The 18388-nt window shown below is 35.2% G+C and overlaps 1 protein-coding gene across 1 annotated transcript in view; it reads right to left on the bottom strand.

Moving 5' to 3' along the window:
• Window positions 1-213: 213 nt before the first annotated feature.
• The window catches only part of LOC129245055 (23 kDa integral membrane protein), a 52696-nt gene continuing 34521 nt past the window's right edge, over window positions 214-18388 (bottom strand). Inside the window, exons 3-5 of the mRNA XM_054883019.1 lie at window positions 1605-1964; window positions 1342-1536; window positions 214-1226 (exon numbers count right to left, since the gene is read on the bottom strand). Of these exons, the coding sequence (XP_054738994.1) occupies window positions 1155-1226; window positions 1342-1536; window positions 1605-1964 (627 nt within the window). The 3' untranslated portion in view covers window positions 214-1154. The remainder of the gene's footprint in view (window positions 1227-1341; window positions 1537-1604; window positions 1965-18388) is intronic.

The raw sequence follows: 18388 nt of genomic DNA, 5'->3' as shown, positions 1-18388 counted from the left end.
GCCGCCTAGAATCCCGATAAAATTGTAAGTCCCTCCATTTGTGGACCAACATCCAGACGCGCTCCACAAATATGAAAAAGAAGCACGGTAAAACCCCGAATAAAGGGCATAAACGGCAATCATATATATATTACGATGGGCCATGTGCCTTTTCTATACTTATAAATATTTGCATATATTGGGCAAAATTTAAATTTAATAAAAAAAATTGCCTATTTTTTCGTTCTTTTTATTAATATTCATTTATATTCATTTTGAGGTCAAAAAATTTTATAATTACATGGGATAAATATATTCTCAAAAAAATGGTACAAAAGTTGATTGAATGTAGGTCTGGCGAACATAGTAACGTTCGCTTATTAATTTGCATAGTATTCGATAAATGTTTGCATACATACTATTTTAATGCGTAAATACATTTTTTGCAAGTAATTTATCTTGCTTTAGTTTAGCATATTCATAAGGCGTAAACAAATAGAATATAATTCAACATAACTTGTAGACAACTGGATTAACATTTACATATATAATTATATCCAATAGAATACATACATATATTTTTAAACTTTGAATGCTTATCACCCCACATACGGAGAGTAATTGAAGTCAATAACATTATTGTATTGTACAATATACAGACATACTATTTACTTAGAACAACAAAGCTTGTAAATTCTCTTGAGATTACATGTTGCTTATTTTTTATATATCATATTTTTCTTTAACTTATGCACAATTTTTCTCGTATTGCTGTTTAGTAGTTGTACATATAATTCAACTGTTTCCTGGTTTGTATTTTTTCTTTCTGTTTTTGTGCTGTTTTTTTCTTTCTTTAGGCATATAACGTTCGTAAAGAGCTTTGGGATCATCTAATTGATTCATTACAATAAATTTGCATCCCCTTTGTTGTGTTCCTACTTTAAATTGGACAATTAAAAGTTAAAATAAAAATTATTCGTTTTTTTATTTGTTCATTTTTTCTTCAGTTTCGGGTATTCAATGTAAGTTGTATATTTCTTAAAAAAAAATATTCATAGTAAATACTTATGAATCAATGGTAATTGTTTAGTTCTTGTTTCGAATATTGAACGTGCGTTTTCGGACGACATCAAGAAAATAACAATTTGTGGAACATGGACATAGTTTATCCTCGCTTAGTAAGCATTTCTTCGCTTATAGTTGCGTACGTTATTGGCCAAGCAGCAGGCAAAGATGAAGCCAACCAACTGTATGTAGAAAAAAAAAAATAAAAATACACAAAATAAATAAAAATATTTAGAATTTTAATCAGCATAATATTAGTCCTAATTGCAATGAAAGCATTGTTTTTCAACTACTCACCTCGATACAAATCAATCCCAGGCCAACATATTTGGCAGTGTCAGTGCTGAAGGACATAAATTCCTGGAATTGGCTGCGACAACCACCATAAAAGTTCAATGGATTCATGCAGTTGTCGTTCTCGCAGCAACTTGGGGGTGGACTCTCCAGCAACACCGCATAATCGGTGAATCCATTCTTACCGCAACATTTTAACTATAATTGAGATACATTACTTGAAGACTCCCACATGCACACACTCGAGCATTAACAATTCCACTTACCGAACGCTGTATGGCGTCAAAGACGCCCGTTTGTCTAGACTTAGTTTCCCAAGCCTTATCAATGACTTCACCCATGGCAGCGGTAAATTTATCCTTATTAGCCCATAAGAGTACAACAATTGTCAATTGTAGGATGAGTATGACCAACAGGAAGACGGCATAAGTCATAGTCATGCATACAGATTCACGTATGGCACCACAACAGCCCAGGAATGAGATAAAGACAACAATCGAACCAATCGTTATGAGTACAATCGGTAGTATCGCCTGTGGTGGGAAACCGACTTGGCCATCTACTTCGATGGTTCCGATGCTATTTAGAATTAGCACACCAAAAACGATGCCCAGAATGCCAATGATCTGGAAGTGCAAAAACCGATAATTGTGTGTGGTTAATTATGATGGAAAAAAAATTTTAAATGTTGCTTTAAATTTTAATGTTAGAAATTTTAAAGTGTTATATATAAATTCAAGAAATATTCTTAAAAAAACGAACAAAAAAAATTAAATTAATTTTAACCCTTTGCGACCGGCAAATTACTCTGATGGGAGTACCAGCTAGTCGGAGCAAGTTTAGCTTTTCAGAGTTGTTTCTCCCTTAGGGACTTACGGCAAATATAATATATGGATATTAGAAAACACAGAATTTGTTGAAACTGATTTAATTTTAATTTTTTTTAATTTTAAAATAACGCGCGTGACATGCAGAGTGGCTAGCTTTCTACTGATCCCGGAAATCTTTCCTTTCCTCCTAATGACATCTTGTCGCCTGACTGTTGGCACCGAATTTACGCGACCTGCACATGCTGCCACTGTGGTGGCATCGACCGTAAAGGATTAAAAATACTGAACACATTTTTCGTTGTTTTTCTACTGCCTGCCGAGAAGAGACCGCTGTTAGAAAAAAATCGATCTATCATTTGTTGTTTCATGCCCACATTGCGTTTTGAACCCGAGCATCGATAACCGATTGGAACTAGCTAGAACCAATTTAAATTCCAATTGGTATTTGGGTGGCGAACTTCTTTGCCGAGTTTTGTTAGCGGAACGGGTCGAAAACTATAAAAAGCTGTAACTAACAATAAGTTTGTTCGATTTACCAGAACTTATAAAAATAGCGAGCTTTAAGATTTTCCCCGTTAAGTCATCACGCTGACAGAGTGAGAGGGATATATCAAGATTTGATTGAGTATAGAAAACTATATTGTAGATACCCAAGAATGGTAGAAACAAGATTGCGCTCGTCAGAGAATGATGTGATGTGATGTCAGCGGAGCGATGTGAAAATGCGAACAAGAATGCAAGAAGAAGAAAAAATTACACAAACAACACACGAATAAATTACACAAGTGCAACGTAACAGTGATTCTGTCAAATTCACTGAGAGCAAAGTAGCGGTACCACCATTGGCGCCAGCCATAGCGAAAAGCAAATTTTGACAGAATCGGGTAATGGGATGACGTCACTTGAGGTGTGTTTACAAATAAACTTAGATTGTGTTGGTGATACACGCAAAAATCAGCCAATGACACTTCGTAGCCATCTAAAAACAACTGATTGGATGAGCGCGTGAATAAATATGAAATGATCATGCAGAATTCAGCCGCGGAATCTCCAAATGACGTGATAGCCAAAGTTCACCTCACAATTTTCTTTTTCACCATTGCTAAATGGAAAACCTTGTAATCGATCATCCTTGGGCGCCACGTTATTATTCTCTCCATTGTGGTGGATACTATGTTTCTAAAACTCTACTGTGAGCAACTCTCTTTTGAGAGAACGAAAACGAACGAACGTTTGTCTGTCAAAGGTTCCCACCGAAAGATTATTTTCGCATGACAGTCGGTTCGACGTTACCGCCACGACCAGCACTCATATCCGGCCAAAGACTTATGGGAAATATGCTGTTTACAACAATAACAGCGCCCTTAGCTTTTGTGATTAAGTGAGGTTTAATTGTAGCAGAGGTCATTGCATGGAGCGCGGAATAGTTTATGAACAGTTAGTACTCTGCCACGGTTAAACACCAAAATAAAGGCAAACACTCAACGTGGGGAAATGGTATTAAAGGTTAATTACTATTACAAAGAGTCCCAGCAGCTCCACATGGAGTGACGCTTCCCATATATCGCGAGAACGACACTGACCACTGATTTCTTTAAAGAGCTGCATCAACCTGTGTCTGTCGACTAAGAATGACTCAACAAAAGGGTCAATGAAACTGTAACCTCGGTGCTAAATGTGTTAAATTCGAAGAATTACCAAGGGTGTATTCTACCGTTGAAGCAACGTTAGAATCATCGTGTAGAATAAGAGAGGGAGTCTATTGTAAAGATCGATAAAAAAATGTTCCTAGTAACTTAACTTAGTAAATTTTTGTGTGTTTTATAGACAAGTACCACTAGAACTTAAATGCCACATATGAATTTGAATTTTCTGATTACCATTTGAATTTGTGTAATGTAAAAACAAAAATAAAAATATAGTAATGACATCAACTCCATATGTGAACTGTTTTTCTTTTCTTTTTTATAAACAGAAAGACACAAATGCGAAGCTTCATCAAATAAGGAACCCCAACTTTAATATACCAGACTACAGGAAACCAGCACACATTTCCGACAGGGCGACTGGACGTGAGGTCAAACTATTGAACAATTCGTACAAATAATGACAGCCTTGAGCTTACACTTGAGCAAACTGCACGAAGACTAAATAAATCATTTCTTGGCTAATGAAACTTATACAAAAAAGTAAACTAATAAGATATGCAAAGCGTGCAAGTGGATTCGCAAAAGGTGGCAAATACTGGCGATGAATGCAAAATAAAAGTAAAGACCTCTGCATTTGCTTTAGTGTTTGTATAAATATTTCATTGGGATTGCTATATGGGAATCTCCTTATTGGAAATTTAAACATTTGTATAGGGTTTTCCAATAGGGGCTGACCGAAATTGACAGGCTGAGATAACCACTTTGTTTTCGTGGAGTCTGTCAAATGCGTTGTTCATTATTTGTTTATTACTTTTACCAATGTACGAGGAGTACATGATAAATTTTTATTATAAACGACTTGAGTGTATGGTTATCTCTTGCAGAGGTGACGTAAATTCGTCACCAAGTTGGTGAGATTCAAACCCACTTGACTTTTTCTTGCGAAATTATCTGAAATTGTTCTCTTTTCTAAGCCTATGCTAATATGTAACCGATGCACAGATGGCCTTAAAGTCAGCCCTAAGCCAGTCATTGCTCGCTTTCAGCAGGATCTATGAAGCCGTAATATTTCATGCATAATAGCATACAGTACTCTCTGTTTAGTACGAACTTCCTTCTAAGGCGCACCTAATCAAAAATTAGAAGCCAAATTTCGAGAACATACACGTATTTTTGGTAGCTTAAAACAATCACGTCTAAGGCGAACGTACGGTAAATACAAACTCGATATTTTATTTGGTTAAGACAAACCGAATACTGATTTTATTAACAAAAACTGTGCCAATGTTTTAGTCAGCTGTTTCTTTATTTATTTTATATTTTACTTCGTATTTCTATCTTATTATTATTTATTATTAGTATTTTTCGATGGTTACGTCTGTGTTTAAAAATTTACTCTCAAAAAATTAAAATGGATAATCGAATCATACGAAGAAAGACATTTTCAAAACATGAAATACGTCAAGCAAGCCTCCACGATTTCGAAAAATAGAAAAGTTTTATCGAACAATTATTTTTTTAATTAAAATTTTTTAAATCTAAAAAAGTAAAACCAACTGTTTTTGAAGACCTTGGACAGTGCTTTTATTAATGTGATTCTCAAAATGACTATAAGTAATATTGTAATATACCAGATGGTTGAATTAAAATACAATATATATGTACAAGCTGGCGCAAATAGCGTCGTACGTTGATCATCAAAATAAAGATTTTCATAACTCAAAATTATTTTCCCTTATTTCGTATAAAATGTATCCAAAAACCAATTTAATGATTAATTATTAGCCACCCTGCATTAATAAAACCAATATTAATACTAAGAAAAGTTAATTGAAAGATTTTTCAATACTAAATAATTATAACAAATTCGTCATTATGTGTAGAGACGTTGTTTTAAATAAATTCGCTCAAAGTGAACTTCGCGACCTTTGCACGGTCTCTTGGAGTATGATTTAAGCGGAAAGTACAGTACATGGATTTTTCATAGAAAAAAAAAATAAAAGTATGCCCCTTTAATATCTCACATTTTGCTGTTTTTATTTCATTTTGATCTGCCCCTAGTGGAAACCCTATATTTACGCATAGGTGTTCTTTGCTATGTGTGTACATATTTACACTCACGGACAAAATAATAGAATCGCGATATGTTGACCAGTTTTGACTACTTTGCTTTCGTTTAATTGTTAATTTTCTATAAAATTGGAAACAAAATATTTCTTCCATTGTCGTTACATGGAGAAAATACGCAGCACCTTCAGCGGAGAAAAACAATCAAAAAGCAAAGAGAAATTTGGGTCACTTCAAACTTGCACTTTATCATACTAAAATTTAATGAGCTAGAAAGGTTTGAAATCTTGATGAAAATTTGTCGATTTTTTTATAAATTTTGTGCAAAGTATGAAACTTTGGTTGATATGATATTTGTTGTAGAATGGCTTATATTTTTGTCAAAAAATTAAAAAAAAAATTTAAAAAAATTTAAAAAAATTAAAAAAAAATCAAAAAAATAAAAGAAAAGTCAAAAACTTGGCAAAATATCGAGATTATACTATTTTGCCCGTAAGTGTATATATTTTGTCAATGAACACCTGCAAATTTTTGATTTATACATATACAATATATACATCTATCCGATGTATTTGTATTTCTATTCACTTCTACAAGGTAGCCCCAAATTATACACCCTATTAGAAGATTTGTAATTTTTGCAAATGGCAATCATATTTGATACTTGTGGACTAGACAACTGCACTATACAAACAGACAAGCAAAGTTCAAAATAAAGATTTCGATGACACAAATATATATATTTTTTCAGTTATTTAAAAACAAAATTGGATTATTAATTTTACACTACCTTGTACAGCCTATATGTATGCACCTGCAAAAACGTAAAACAAACTCAAATAAAAATTCCCCCATTGACGCATATCGTAAATATTTTGTGAGGACAAATAACGCATGCGAAATTACAAGTAACGTTGACGGTCAAATTATAATTCAAATATTTACTATAACAAAATTCGTAATGCTACACAGGAAAACCAGAGTGAGTAAGAGTTGAGGTAAGGTGAAACGTTACTATAAGCAAACTTTTAGTTGCATAATACGGAATACAAATAAAATTGCAAAAGGCAAGTTATTCAATACATAGTTTAAAGTGAAATATATGTACAGCTGTGAACATGAAAATAGTAGTACTTTAAAACAAATATTTTGAAGTCAATTTTTTTTCTATAAATCGTACAGAAGAAACTTTCAATGCTCAATTTTAAGATGCATAGAGTTTATCTGAATAAATCTGGATGCTGCGTAAAAGACGGTTCTTTATTGGCGTCATTACGTTTTTAAGTGCACCATTGAAATAGAAGTGCCTTTAGTTTTTAAGATTATACAAGGAATATTAATCAAACTTTGCACAGATTTAGACGAAAGTACGTTTTTTACTGTTTATTTTTTTTTAGATTTAAGTGAATGTCACGCATATATTTCTTATGTTTTTACTATTGTGGATCGAGCGGAACACTCCATAATAGAACAAATAGAGCAGATTCGGAAATTGAAAGTAATACAAAATATTTTTTCATGTTCAGCAATGATTTCAAAGACAAGCAAATTTCTGGGATGCCAAAAAAAAGAAGAGGTAAACGAAAAACTTCCCTGCAAGACGATCGCAGAATTGTAGGGTGCTCCAAAGAGAACCACATGAAGTCAGCCATACAAAATAAAAAAGAGGTGAACTTAAATGTAGGTAGAAGACTATGTGAAGATGTATTAGCAGCACACGAAAAAGCTACTCCTGACACCAAAACATAAGGCAAAACGTTTGGAATTTATAAGAAAGCATGCTAGCTGGAGTGCTAACATGTGGCGTTATATTTTACGGACTGGCGAGTCTAAATAGTTTTATATGGCGGCACGAGTTCACGGCAATATGTTAGACGACCACCCGGCAACAAAAATCCGGTCTGCCCATCAGATCGACATTAGACCGAGATGAAGAAAGCATAACCACCGAAGCGGTCAGTATGGAAGAAGACCCGAAAATATCGATTCGACGCCGATCAGCTTTATTGGGCATTGCCGGAGGGTTATTGCAGGAGACACTGTCATCATTAATGCTCCTCCTCGGTATAAAACGATGCTAAACGACTTGCTGTGGCCAGAGCTTGACCATATTTATGTTTTATCTGAGCTGTGGTTACAATAGGATGGCCCTACATGCTATACAAACGACGTAATGCTGTCGTTGTGAAGTAGAAATTTAAGCATCCCCATGAGTCTATGTCAATCTACTCTAACAAACCAACTACTTTCGACGGGCTTGAGACCAATATTCGAAACACTAATGCCGGAATAACGTCACACATATTGAACCTAGTTATCAAAAATTATATGGATCGTTTGTAGCACTGCCAGCGAAACCGAGGCCATATAAACTGGCATTGGTGTTTAAAATAAAAGTAGCGATTCTTTTTGGTACTTAATTTTTTTTTATAAAAGCAGAAAATACACAAAAATTTAAAAAATTGTCATACAAATTTTAAACTTCTTAAGGGGTAACACCACTGTAGAAATTTCAAAAAATTGATTTTTTTTTTATAAGCTTAAAAAATTCTTTGAACCTTTTAAAATACAGAACAAAAAGTTTTATACGTTACCGAAGTCTATTTCATAAATATTTTAAGCTTTTAACCAAGCGTTAGTGACTGCTACCTAACGACTTCTCCAAATTTCCAAACTTTAAACGCGTTTTTCTCAAAACACGTTTTCTGAAATTGGCACGCAGCATAACTCAAACAATTTTAAATATTTTTAATCAGGTTTTTCACTACGTCTGTATAATAACCTTCTTAAGAGAAGAGCGTAGGGGATTTTCGATAGATTAATTTAAACGATTGTTATAATTATTTAAGTGCCGTTTTTTTAGGCCAAAATAGAGTTTTTTCCTTCAAATGCTTGCTAATTCCACAAAAATAAATATTTTTTAAATCCCCTACGTGTTTCTCTAGCTATTCTTATCTAGATTAAGAAAAAAATGTTTCTTTGTTCCAGATTAAAATTTGCACCCTTAATGCTGCGTGCCGCGGAGCTCCTTCAAGAGAAACCACATTACAAAAATGTCTCCAATGCCGCCATTTTGTAAAATTTTTCGATCAAACTTTGTAGTTTTGTATTTTAGTATATAAGTAATAACTTCCCAAATCAGAGTGATTGTTTCCCCTTTCCTTCTATACAAAAAAATTCTTTAAAAATCGTGTTTATTTTACGCGTGTACAGTGGTGTTACCCCTTAAGCAGAATCTTTAGAATACTTCAAGGCATGCAACTGTATAGCCTATTAAATTTTTGTATTAAAACGTTTTTTTTTGCTGCAATGTTAAGAATTTATCTCCCATATAAAGCACATCTTCGACAATATTTCATATGGAAGGAAACTTCAACGAAAAAAAATTGTCAATAATTAACTATAGGTAATTTTCACTCACTTGAAATTTGCACTTGGTTATGCTAATATTGAATGGGCTATGGGTCGCCCCTCGGCAGACAATAGCAAACCTCCGAGTGTATTTCTGCCATAAAAAATAACTACCGTTCGGAGTCGCACACAAGTAGAAGGAGGAGCTCGGCTAAGCACCCAAAAAGGATGTAAAGGCAAATTATTATTTTTTTTATAAAGCTGTATGTACCGTGAATTTTTCTGAAAACTCTGAATAAAAAGTTGGATGTTTTGTGTGAATTTTTTAATTTTTTTGCGAGTTTTTACAAAGTTTGGAGCTTTGAATTATATGGTTTTTATTGTGGAACGCACTATACTTTTATAAAAACCATAAAAACATTAAATACATACATACATATCTGCACGTACAAATATTGGAATGATCTCATGCTTTCATGATTTCTCTTGGAATATAACATAAGAGCTACATCTCACAAAATAAAATGAACACTAAAATTATTAATATTGCTTTAGGTATTATATTTTTGCGATCACGGAAGAGTTTAGCGAAAGTATTTCGGATTAGCAACAGTAATATCTGTTAGCCGCAACAGAATAGCCAGGCTTGAAAAACGAGTACGAAAGGCACAAATATTTCGAAAGAAACAAAAAATTATGTAAAATTCTGTAGGCACAAAGAACTAAGGAAAGCAACAGAGACATACTAATTACAGCATATATTTATTAGCATATACTATACATAGGTACAAACCAATGTTTTGTCGTACTTTTACCAGTCAAGCGGACGCTACTATGTAAAGCTTTGTATCAAGCAACAAGCTGCAATTTACACAACGTACTCACATTTCATTTACTTTGATTACTCATCTACATACAAATAGTGAAAATGACGCAGCAAAGCAGAAAAAACAAAAAAAAACCGTCGTGTTATAATTCAAATACTCCAACGACGCCTACATCCATGCCAACCGAGAATAATGAGGTCAAAGCAGAAGTGCCACTAGCGTATAGTAATGAGTTGAAAAATGCTTCAAATATTAAAAGAAGTGAGAAAATCAACAGGCATGCAACTGAAGAACTAACGTGTCACACGAGTGTAATAAACTATGCTAATTCACAATGGTGGGGAGAAACCAGCAAAAAAATCAAATGATAAGACCTTGTAAAAACCAACACGCATTCATTTTGGGGACCATTTGAACCTACTTAGCAAAAATGCCGAGACTGAACAGGCGGAAAAAAATTCGTTTGAAATTTGAAATAAATCATCCGACTTCACAGCAATGCTAGAGTACGGTTTCGGGTGTAAAAGTTCAAGCAAGTGCAACAAGTTTTTGGTTCCCATTCTTCTTCTTCTTCTTAGCATCACAGTCCTTAGAGAACTATTGCTTCATTCACAACCTTTCGTCACCCGTCTCTATCTAACGCTACTTCCTTCCACCGCCGCACGTTCAGCTTTGCAAGGTCATCTTCAACGTCTTCGAGCCATCTCTTTGCGGGATGTCCTCTTCTTTGGCCTCCAACAAGGTTCAATTCAATCACCTTTCGAGTTGTTCTCTCCTTGGGCATTTTAAAGAGGAGCCCATCTTATCTTCTGACATTTTATAAATCTTATCACAGCTTCGTTTTATGGTAAAAGTTGCAGCTCATGTTTATATTTTATTCGATAAGTACCGTCCTCGTGCAGTCTTATTGATCCATACATTTTTTGTAAAATTTATCTTTCGAAGACCATTAGCTGATTAATGCCAGTAGTTTTAAGTGTCCATAGTTCGAAACCATAGGTAGGCACAGGGCGGATCAAGGTTTTGTATATTCTTAACTTTTGCGAGTTTTTTAAACGCACTCTGTGAAGAAGTGAGGAAAGATCGACTTGAAATATTTTGAAAGTAGAAGATCAATTCATGCTATCTCGTTTGTGTTTAATGTTGTTGAAGCTGACATTGAGTGCTCATTTCTGCTTCAAAATATTTATTAATTTTCTTAAACCTCCCAGAATTCTAAAGGCATGAGATTTATGGTCGAAAAAACAAAGCTGCATGTGCCGATGATACGTTTTTCTAGTAACATTCAGGCGGAAGTACATGTCATCTGTCTATGTGCACAGATCAACCTAGGTAGAAACTCAGTGGATTGTCATTCTGAGCGAAAGGCCGCTACACTCAAGACCTTGCCATACTTTGAAGTTAATTCCTTTTTTAGTCTTTGAGTGCATAGTGAGATTAAATCAACTTGGAGCGCACAATCGCATTCGGTTCATATGGATGCTCGGACATAGAGGTATATCTGGGAACGAAGTAACGGATGAACTGGCTAGAGGGGCTGCAGCCTGGAACCTGAGCGCCTCTCTGCCATGGAACAACATACCAACCTCAAGGAGGAGCTTAGAAGTGAACACTTAAGGCTACGAGACGTAAGCTGACAGCAACTACGGGGCTACACCAGGCTAAGTCCTAAGTGAGAAGATATAATCAGAAGGTATTTAAGCAGATCATTAGCCTCCCTAACACTGAGAATGCTTACTGACGGTTTCGTCGGTTACTTCAGATTTCGTAACCATCTGCATAGGTCGACTCCTGTCGTTTTTGTGACACTTGCTTCTCGAATGTGATGCCATAATGAGAAGAAGAATACATCTTATACCGCCAGAAGAAACGTACATGCTCAGCCCAACACATCTATTCTTTTTTTTTTTTTTGTGTTTTCAGAAAACTGGGTGTGGATGCGATATCGTGCTGAGTAGAGGCAATAAGGTTGAAGTGCGAACCTCCCCGTTAGATATCTACCTATATATTATATGTGGGTATACATATGTGAACAGTCAGCCTATTGTAACCAGTGAGCAACCTAATTAAAGCTACCTAAATTCTTTCCTAACATATAAGTAATCAAAAAGCTTCGTCTCCCCGGGGGCCCCCATTTCCCCCAGCACTTACTGCTGCGCCCTAAGTTTACACCCTCAGTAGTCGCATAAGGGTAAGAAGAAGGGTTTCGGTATCATAAAATAGTTTTCCGATCCTCCTCTTGCTAGCTCGTCGGCGATCTTATTGCTTTCGATACCTCAGCGGCCGGATACTCAGGACAGTGAAACTGTGTCGAACCTTAAATATATCATAACACTAGTGAACGCGTTTGGACGTAAGCATCCCGTTGAAGAGAGCCTTAAAGGCAGCTTGGCTTGTCTGAGCTGTTTTGAAGTTTATGCTGGCGCCAGTAGATGTCACTAGCACCTCAGCCTGACACATTTACAAACTGCGATGAAAGCTCTGTGTCAGGGCCTTCTTTCAATCTGACCATTCACCAGTGGTGCATATTTGGAATCAAGCTCAAGATTTTGAACTTCCTTCATTCGTCCAACCCGGAAGTTTCCCCCAAAATACTCCTCCCAAATGAATTTGTCTATGAATAACGCAAGGCACTCCTTTTTTATACAGAGAAAATGCGAAACATCGTCGGAAAAGAGATTATTAAAAACTAACGAAAATCTTGAGCGACTTCAAACTTGCTATTTGTTAAAATAAAATTGGATTGACTAAAAAACTGCGTATTAAATTTTTGTTTTTTGTTAATTCTGGTAAAAATTTTGTAATTTTGGAAATGGAAATTTGTCGCATTTTTATAAATTTTGTACAAATTTTGAAACTTGGATTAAAACTTATAAGTTTCGCTATTAATTGATCTATTTTTTATGCAAATTTAATTGAAATTCAAAAAGAAATATACAAATAGTCAAAACAATAAACAAATACACAAAAGTGATGCCTTTATAATAATTTCGGAGGTGCATTAGTAGTCATTTTTTAAATTATGCCCAACTGACCTCTTCTTTATTTGTCTATTCCATTTACAGAATGTTAGCGATCGCAACATTATAGTATTATGCAAATGTTAAAAATTTGTAAGTATATACATAACTGACTGCAAATTATTATATTGTGTTTACCAGGTTTTTACATCCGCGTGTATGTCGCCAATTACAAATAAAATGTGACACAATTTAATTGCCCTCCTGGCCCGAAATATGCGCCCCTTGTGTCATTCAGCGCCACTGGTACTGCAGTGCTGCGAATTTGCCCTCTTTGGAATGCGTTTGAACATAGTCACGTAGCGTTATATACTACATTTTTTTTAACAAAACGCGCATTATTTTAATTATGACAAAAAAATAGTAATAGGTAGTAAGCCAAGCCCCATCTTTCACAATTAGATGACCACAATTTGCCAGGCAAATAAGAGCCCGCATCGGTGACTACGCGACAAACAGAGACTTTGCTTCGTGTATGTACGGATATATGTAGGTATGGCATTTGTGATATTCATATACTTGAATGTATGTACATATAAAAGGTGATTTTTTAAGAGCTATAGGAAAGTTTTTCAAAAAACACACGTAAAATTCAGAAAAATTCATGAAATTTTTTTTAAATCGGTGGTACAGTCCATATAATTTAATGTTTGAAGATTATTTCATGCAAATGTTCACCGCGACTGCGCTTCAAATGGTCCATCCGCTTAGTCCAATTTTGGTATATTCTTTCGAATGCTTCGGCCGGTATCTCACATTTAAATGCTTTAATGTTGTCTTCCAATGCGTTAATTGGAAGCTTGTCTGAATAGACATGAGCTTTAACATAGCCCCACAAAAAAATAATCTAAAGGCATTATATCGCATGATCTGGGTGGCCATTTGACAGGTCCCGAACGTGAAATAAAATGTGAAATGAAAATGAAACCACATTTTATGCAAACTCTTGCATTTTAGGCAAAAAAAAGTTGGATATCATTTCACGGTAGCGCTCACCATTCACAGTTACGTTACGATTCCCAGCATCTTTGACCTTTTTTGGATACATTGGTGGCTCTTGCAATTCCTCTGGCTGATCTTCACTCCAAAATCGACAATTCTGCTTATTTACGTACCCATTCATCCAAAAATGAGCTTCGTCGCTGAACACAATTTTTCGATAAAAAAGTGGATCTTAAACTTTCTTAACAGAACACGCATTTTTATAATAAAATTCAATGATTTGCAAGCGTTGTTCGTTTGTAAGACGGTTCATGGTTAAATTATAGACCAAACTGAAGGTGTTTGACAGTGAAACAAAACACGAAACGTGCGTCAGCTGTTTAAACCAACTATTTCTAAAGATAATAGCTAAAAAATCACACGTTGTATGAAAAAATATATATACATACATATACAATATGTGGTTAAATTTGAAAACTTAAGCATTGGAAGTTTAATCTGCAGTATCAACATTACGGAAGCCTATCCATTTCATTTACCATTGATTCGGCACACGCATTTTTCAACGACCGCGCCCGGCACCCACAGACGGTTGCCATACATGAATACATCCCCACATGCACATTTATATGTACATTTATGCATACATACATACACATTTTTGTTTACTAAACGCCAGCTAACTTTATTTAATTCATTCATCGCCGCTGCCACTAACATCTAGCTGCTGCCGGCGTCAACGTGGAGGAAAAGTGCAAACAAACGCTTTGAGTTTAACTAAACAAATCTTAATAGGCGCGAAGCACGTTAATTATCACACAAACCCAGACAGACGTGTTCGCGAATTGTTGCCGCTTGGCACTGCAAATTCAAAGATGTTTATTAAAATGGTGACAGAGCTAATATATAATATGTAGATATAAGTACAAGGTTTTACGCCTTATAAAAGTACGTTCATATAGGCAGTAATTAGTAATAAATCCAGAAAAATTAATCTACTCGTTCACATATGGCAGATGTTTTGAAAGGCTTTTCTTCATCGAAATTGGTTTGTTGGAATATTTTAGTGTTTGTATTTAATTATTATTAACGATATGAAGAAAAGGCAAAGAGAAGCAATAGTTGATTGAATTGCGCGATTTGCTGCAAGTAATACAGAGTTGGAGAAAAACCGTAAACGACGTCTATTGAGGTTTGCAAAAAATTATGGCAGCAATGCGAAATCCGATACCAGATTATATAATAAGCAAAAAGGGGTCAAAGTGACTATGGGCACTCACTTTTTCTGTAATATGAATGCTTAATTAATACTCGTAATATCTAACAAAAATTGCAGACGATGGAACGATGCACTGTATGAGCTTTATGACGATATAGACATAGCGCAGCGAATGAAGATCCAGCGGCTACGTTGTCCGACTCATGTCGTCCGAATGGATACAAACGTTCCGGCTCTGGAAGTATTCGATGCGGTACCAGCTGGTGATAGCAGAGGAAAAGCAAAGCCTCTTTTGCGTTGGAAAGATTAGGTGGAGAAGAACTCGGCTTCACTTGGCGCCAGTTAGCACGAGAAAGAAACGACTGGTGCGCTTTGTTAAACTCGGCCAAAATCGCGTAAGCGATTATCGTGTCAATCAAGAAGAAAAGCCACAACAAAAATTGTATTAAAATTATGTCTACAAACATATTTTCTTTGCCGGCGTGCATTTTTTTTAGTTCTTATAATAATTATTGCAGCAATGTTCCCTTTGGTACGCACATTTCCTTGTCTTGTTGATGGTTTTGAATTGATAAGAATAAAATTTGTGCGAAAACGAACAATAACTGCACGAATTACTTCGCCGATTATCTTAACCGTAAAATGGACAAAATGCTCTACATATTATATGAACCTCGCGAACAGATACATTTTTATTTTTTTATTTCAAAGTCAATTTCCACAATTTGGAAGCCTTGTTCTGGCGTTAAACGATTCATGATGCCTTGCCAATCCAATATTCTGGAGGTTGCTTTGGACACCATGGACGTTTCAACAGGACTCGGCACCGTCTCACAAATCTCGACTGAACTAAGAATGGCTAAAAACCAAAATTCCGAACTTCATAACGTCCACACAATGGGTCTCAAATATACTATACGCGAATCCAATGGATTAGTGTCTTTGGGCCATTTTGGTGAGCTAGGACCGAAATAAAAGATTCACCAGTCTCGAGGCGCTGAAAAAAGCCATTGTCCGCGAGTGAGCCAAAATACCTACAAATCACATTTGGGCAGCTTGCGATTCGTTTCTGGACCGTCTCAAGGCCAAAGTCAAGGCAAAAGGTTGTCATATCGAGAGAAAAAGCAAATTGAATCTTAATTTTGAATTACTTTCACACATTTTTTCCTTTGAACTGAATAAGAGTAATTTTCCAAACTAAATTTATGGCCTTTTAATTGTTTACACTTCGAGTGCCGGACGCTGTAATTACTTTCCATGAGTACTAATTAAAATAATACAATTTAAAAACACATTTTTATTGAAACAAATGCCTCAGAGTTGTAGGACAAATGAGCACATTTTGGGCCTGAAACCAGATAAGCCCATTTCACTTCCCAAAAAATGGTTTCTTAAACAAAAACAAAAAATCCAGTTTTTTCATCTGCCTGTTGTTTGTTTTGTTTTCTACAGCAAAACGAATTATGGATAATTAAGCACGCATGTACTATACACTAATGTATGTATGTATGCGTGCATGTATGTATGTCTACAAAATCACGACCGGCATTGAAATTTACATACACATTTGTAAGGCGTTCGTGCTCACTTTCCGTTAATGATTAAATTTCAGTGCCATGTGAAGCAATTGTGTTTCATTTTTGCAATTTAGAAAAGCTTTTTTTCCGGGAAATGTAATTTTTCACTGAAACGTAAATGAAAATATTCAATATATTCGATGCTAGCAGCTATAATAATAATAGTAATAGAGACAACTTCCTTTAATCTCAAGATGTCTGGCTCGCTCTTAGCATGCGATAATCTAGTAATCTAGTTCTTTCTCTAATACAGACAGTTAGCCCACTGGAATGTTAGAACATTGATCAAATAACTAATCTACTTATACGTACAAGGGATAAGTGGCGATAGCTTACTTATCATAATCAATTAATTTATGTATATGTATAGAAAATTGACAGTATTCCCTAAACATTTTTGGGGTATGTTTTGTAATAAAAGCTTTTATTTCGTACGTACATATGTACATAGATAATTATTATTCATTATAAACATAGAGTTAATGGCCTAACAAAAACAACATATGTAAATCTAAATCTCAAACTTTTTAAAAACTTAAGAAACATGGAAAAAATTTAATCAAAATGTCAAAAGTTGTAATAACATTTTTGATACTAAAATTTTATTGAGCTGAAAAATGTCATACATGAAAAAAACTTTTAAAAGCACTGCTTAGCCGGTAAGGCGAAGCATTAGTTTGGGGAAAAAGAAATCCATAATTTTCTCGGTAGTTGGCTGTAGTGGTTGATATCTCGTAAAGTATCGATCAAACAATTTAAAGTTTATGCTCGTTGTCAAGGTGAGGTTTAACACTAAAAAAAATCTTTTACAGTTTTTTGTTTGTTCCATTCAGTTGTGAGTTACAGATTGCTAACAATGGAAGTCAACAAAGAGAAAATTCGGTACATTTTACAGCTTTTCTGTAGGCCGCTCAAATCGTGAATGGTATTTATGGTGCAGATACTGTAGTAACAGCTAATTACTTGCAATTTTGGTTTCGTTGTTTATGTTCAGGGATTTTTTTGTTACAGAAAATGTCGATAAAATCACAGAAAGATAGACCAAAGAACAGTTTAAATCATTTGCGCAAATATTTTACGCAAAAAAAATATTACGTGGCCCGCTGTTTGTCAATAGATGCCGCCAGCAGCGTGTGCTAGTCAATTCTAACATAAGCTGAATGTCATAAACCAAGCTTAGACATATGGTAAACAAACTGCTTCGACACATTAGTGATTTTGTTTTGGTATCATATACTTTTCGTTTTGTGAAAATGTCTGATTTTGTGCCGAATAATCGTCATTTGCGGGAAGTGTTGATTTTCGTCTTTCATTAAAAAAAAAAAAAACGGCGCCTGAAGCGCATCGAGAGCTACAAAAAACTGCTTTAAGTGAAACAACGTGCCAAGATGGGTTTCGTCGCTTCAAAGACGGTGACGACCGTCCGCGTGAAGGAAGGCCAAAAACCTTCGAAGGCGCTGAATTGGAGGCATTGCTCAATGAGGATCCGTGTCAAGCGCAAGAAGAGCTTGCTTCAGTGCTAGGAATTACCCGCCAATTCATTTCCAAGCGATTGCATGCTTTGGGAA

This window comes from Anastrepha obliqua, chromosome 4 (genome assembly GCF_027943255.1).
Source record: "Anastrepha obliqua isolate idAnaObli1 chromosome 4, idAnaObli1_1.0, whole genome shotgun sequence".
In the NCBI taxonomy this organism is placed as follows: domain Eukaryota; kingdom Metazoa; phylum Arthropoda; class Insecta; order Diptera; family Tephritidae; genus Anastrepha; species Anastrepha obliqua.
Note: the sequence above shows the minus strand (reverse complement) of the source record. Positions and strands in the feature narration are given on the sequence as shown.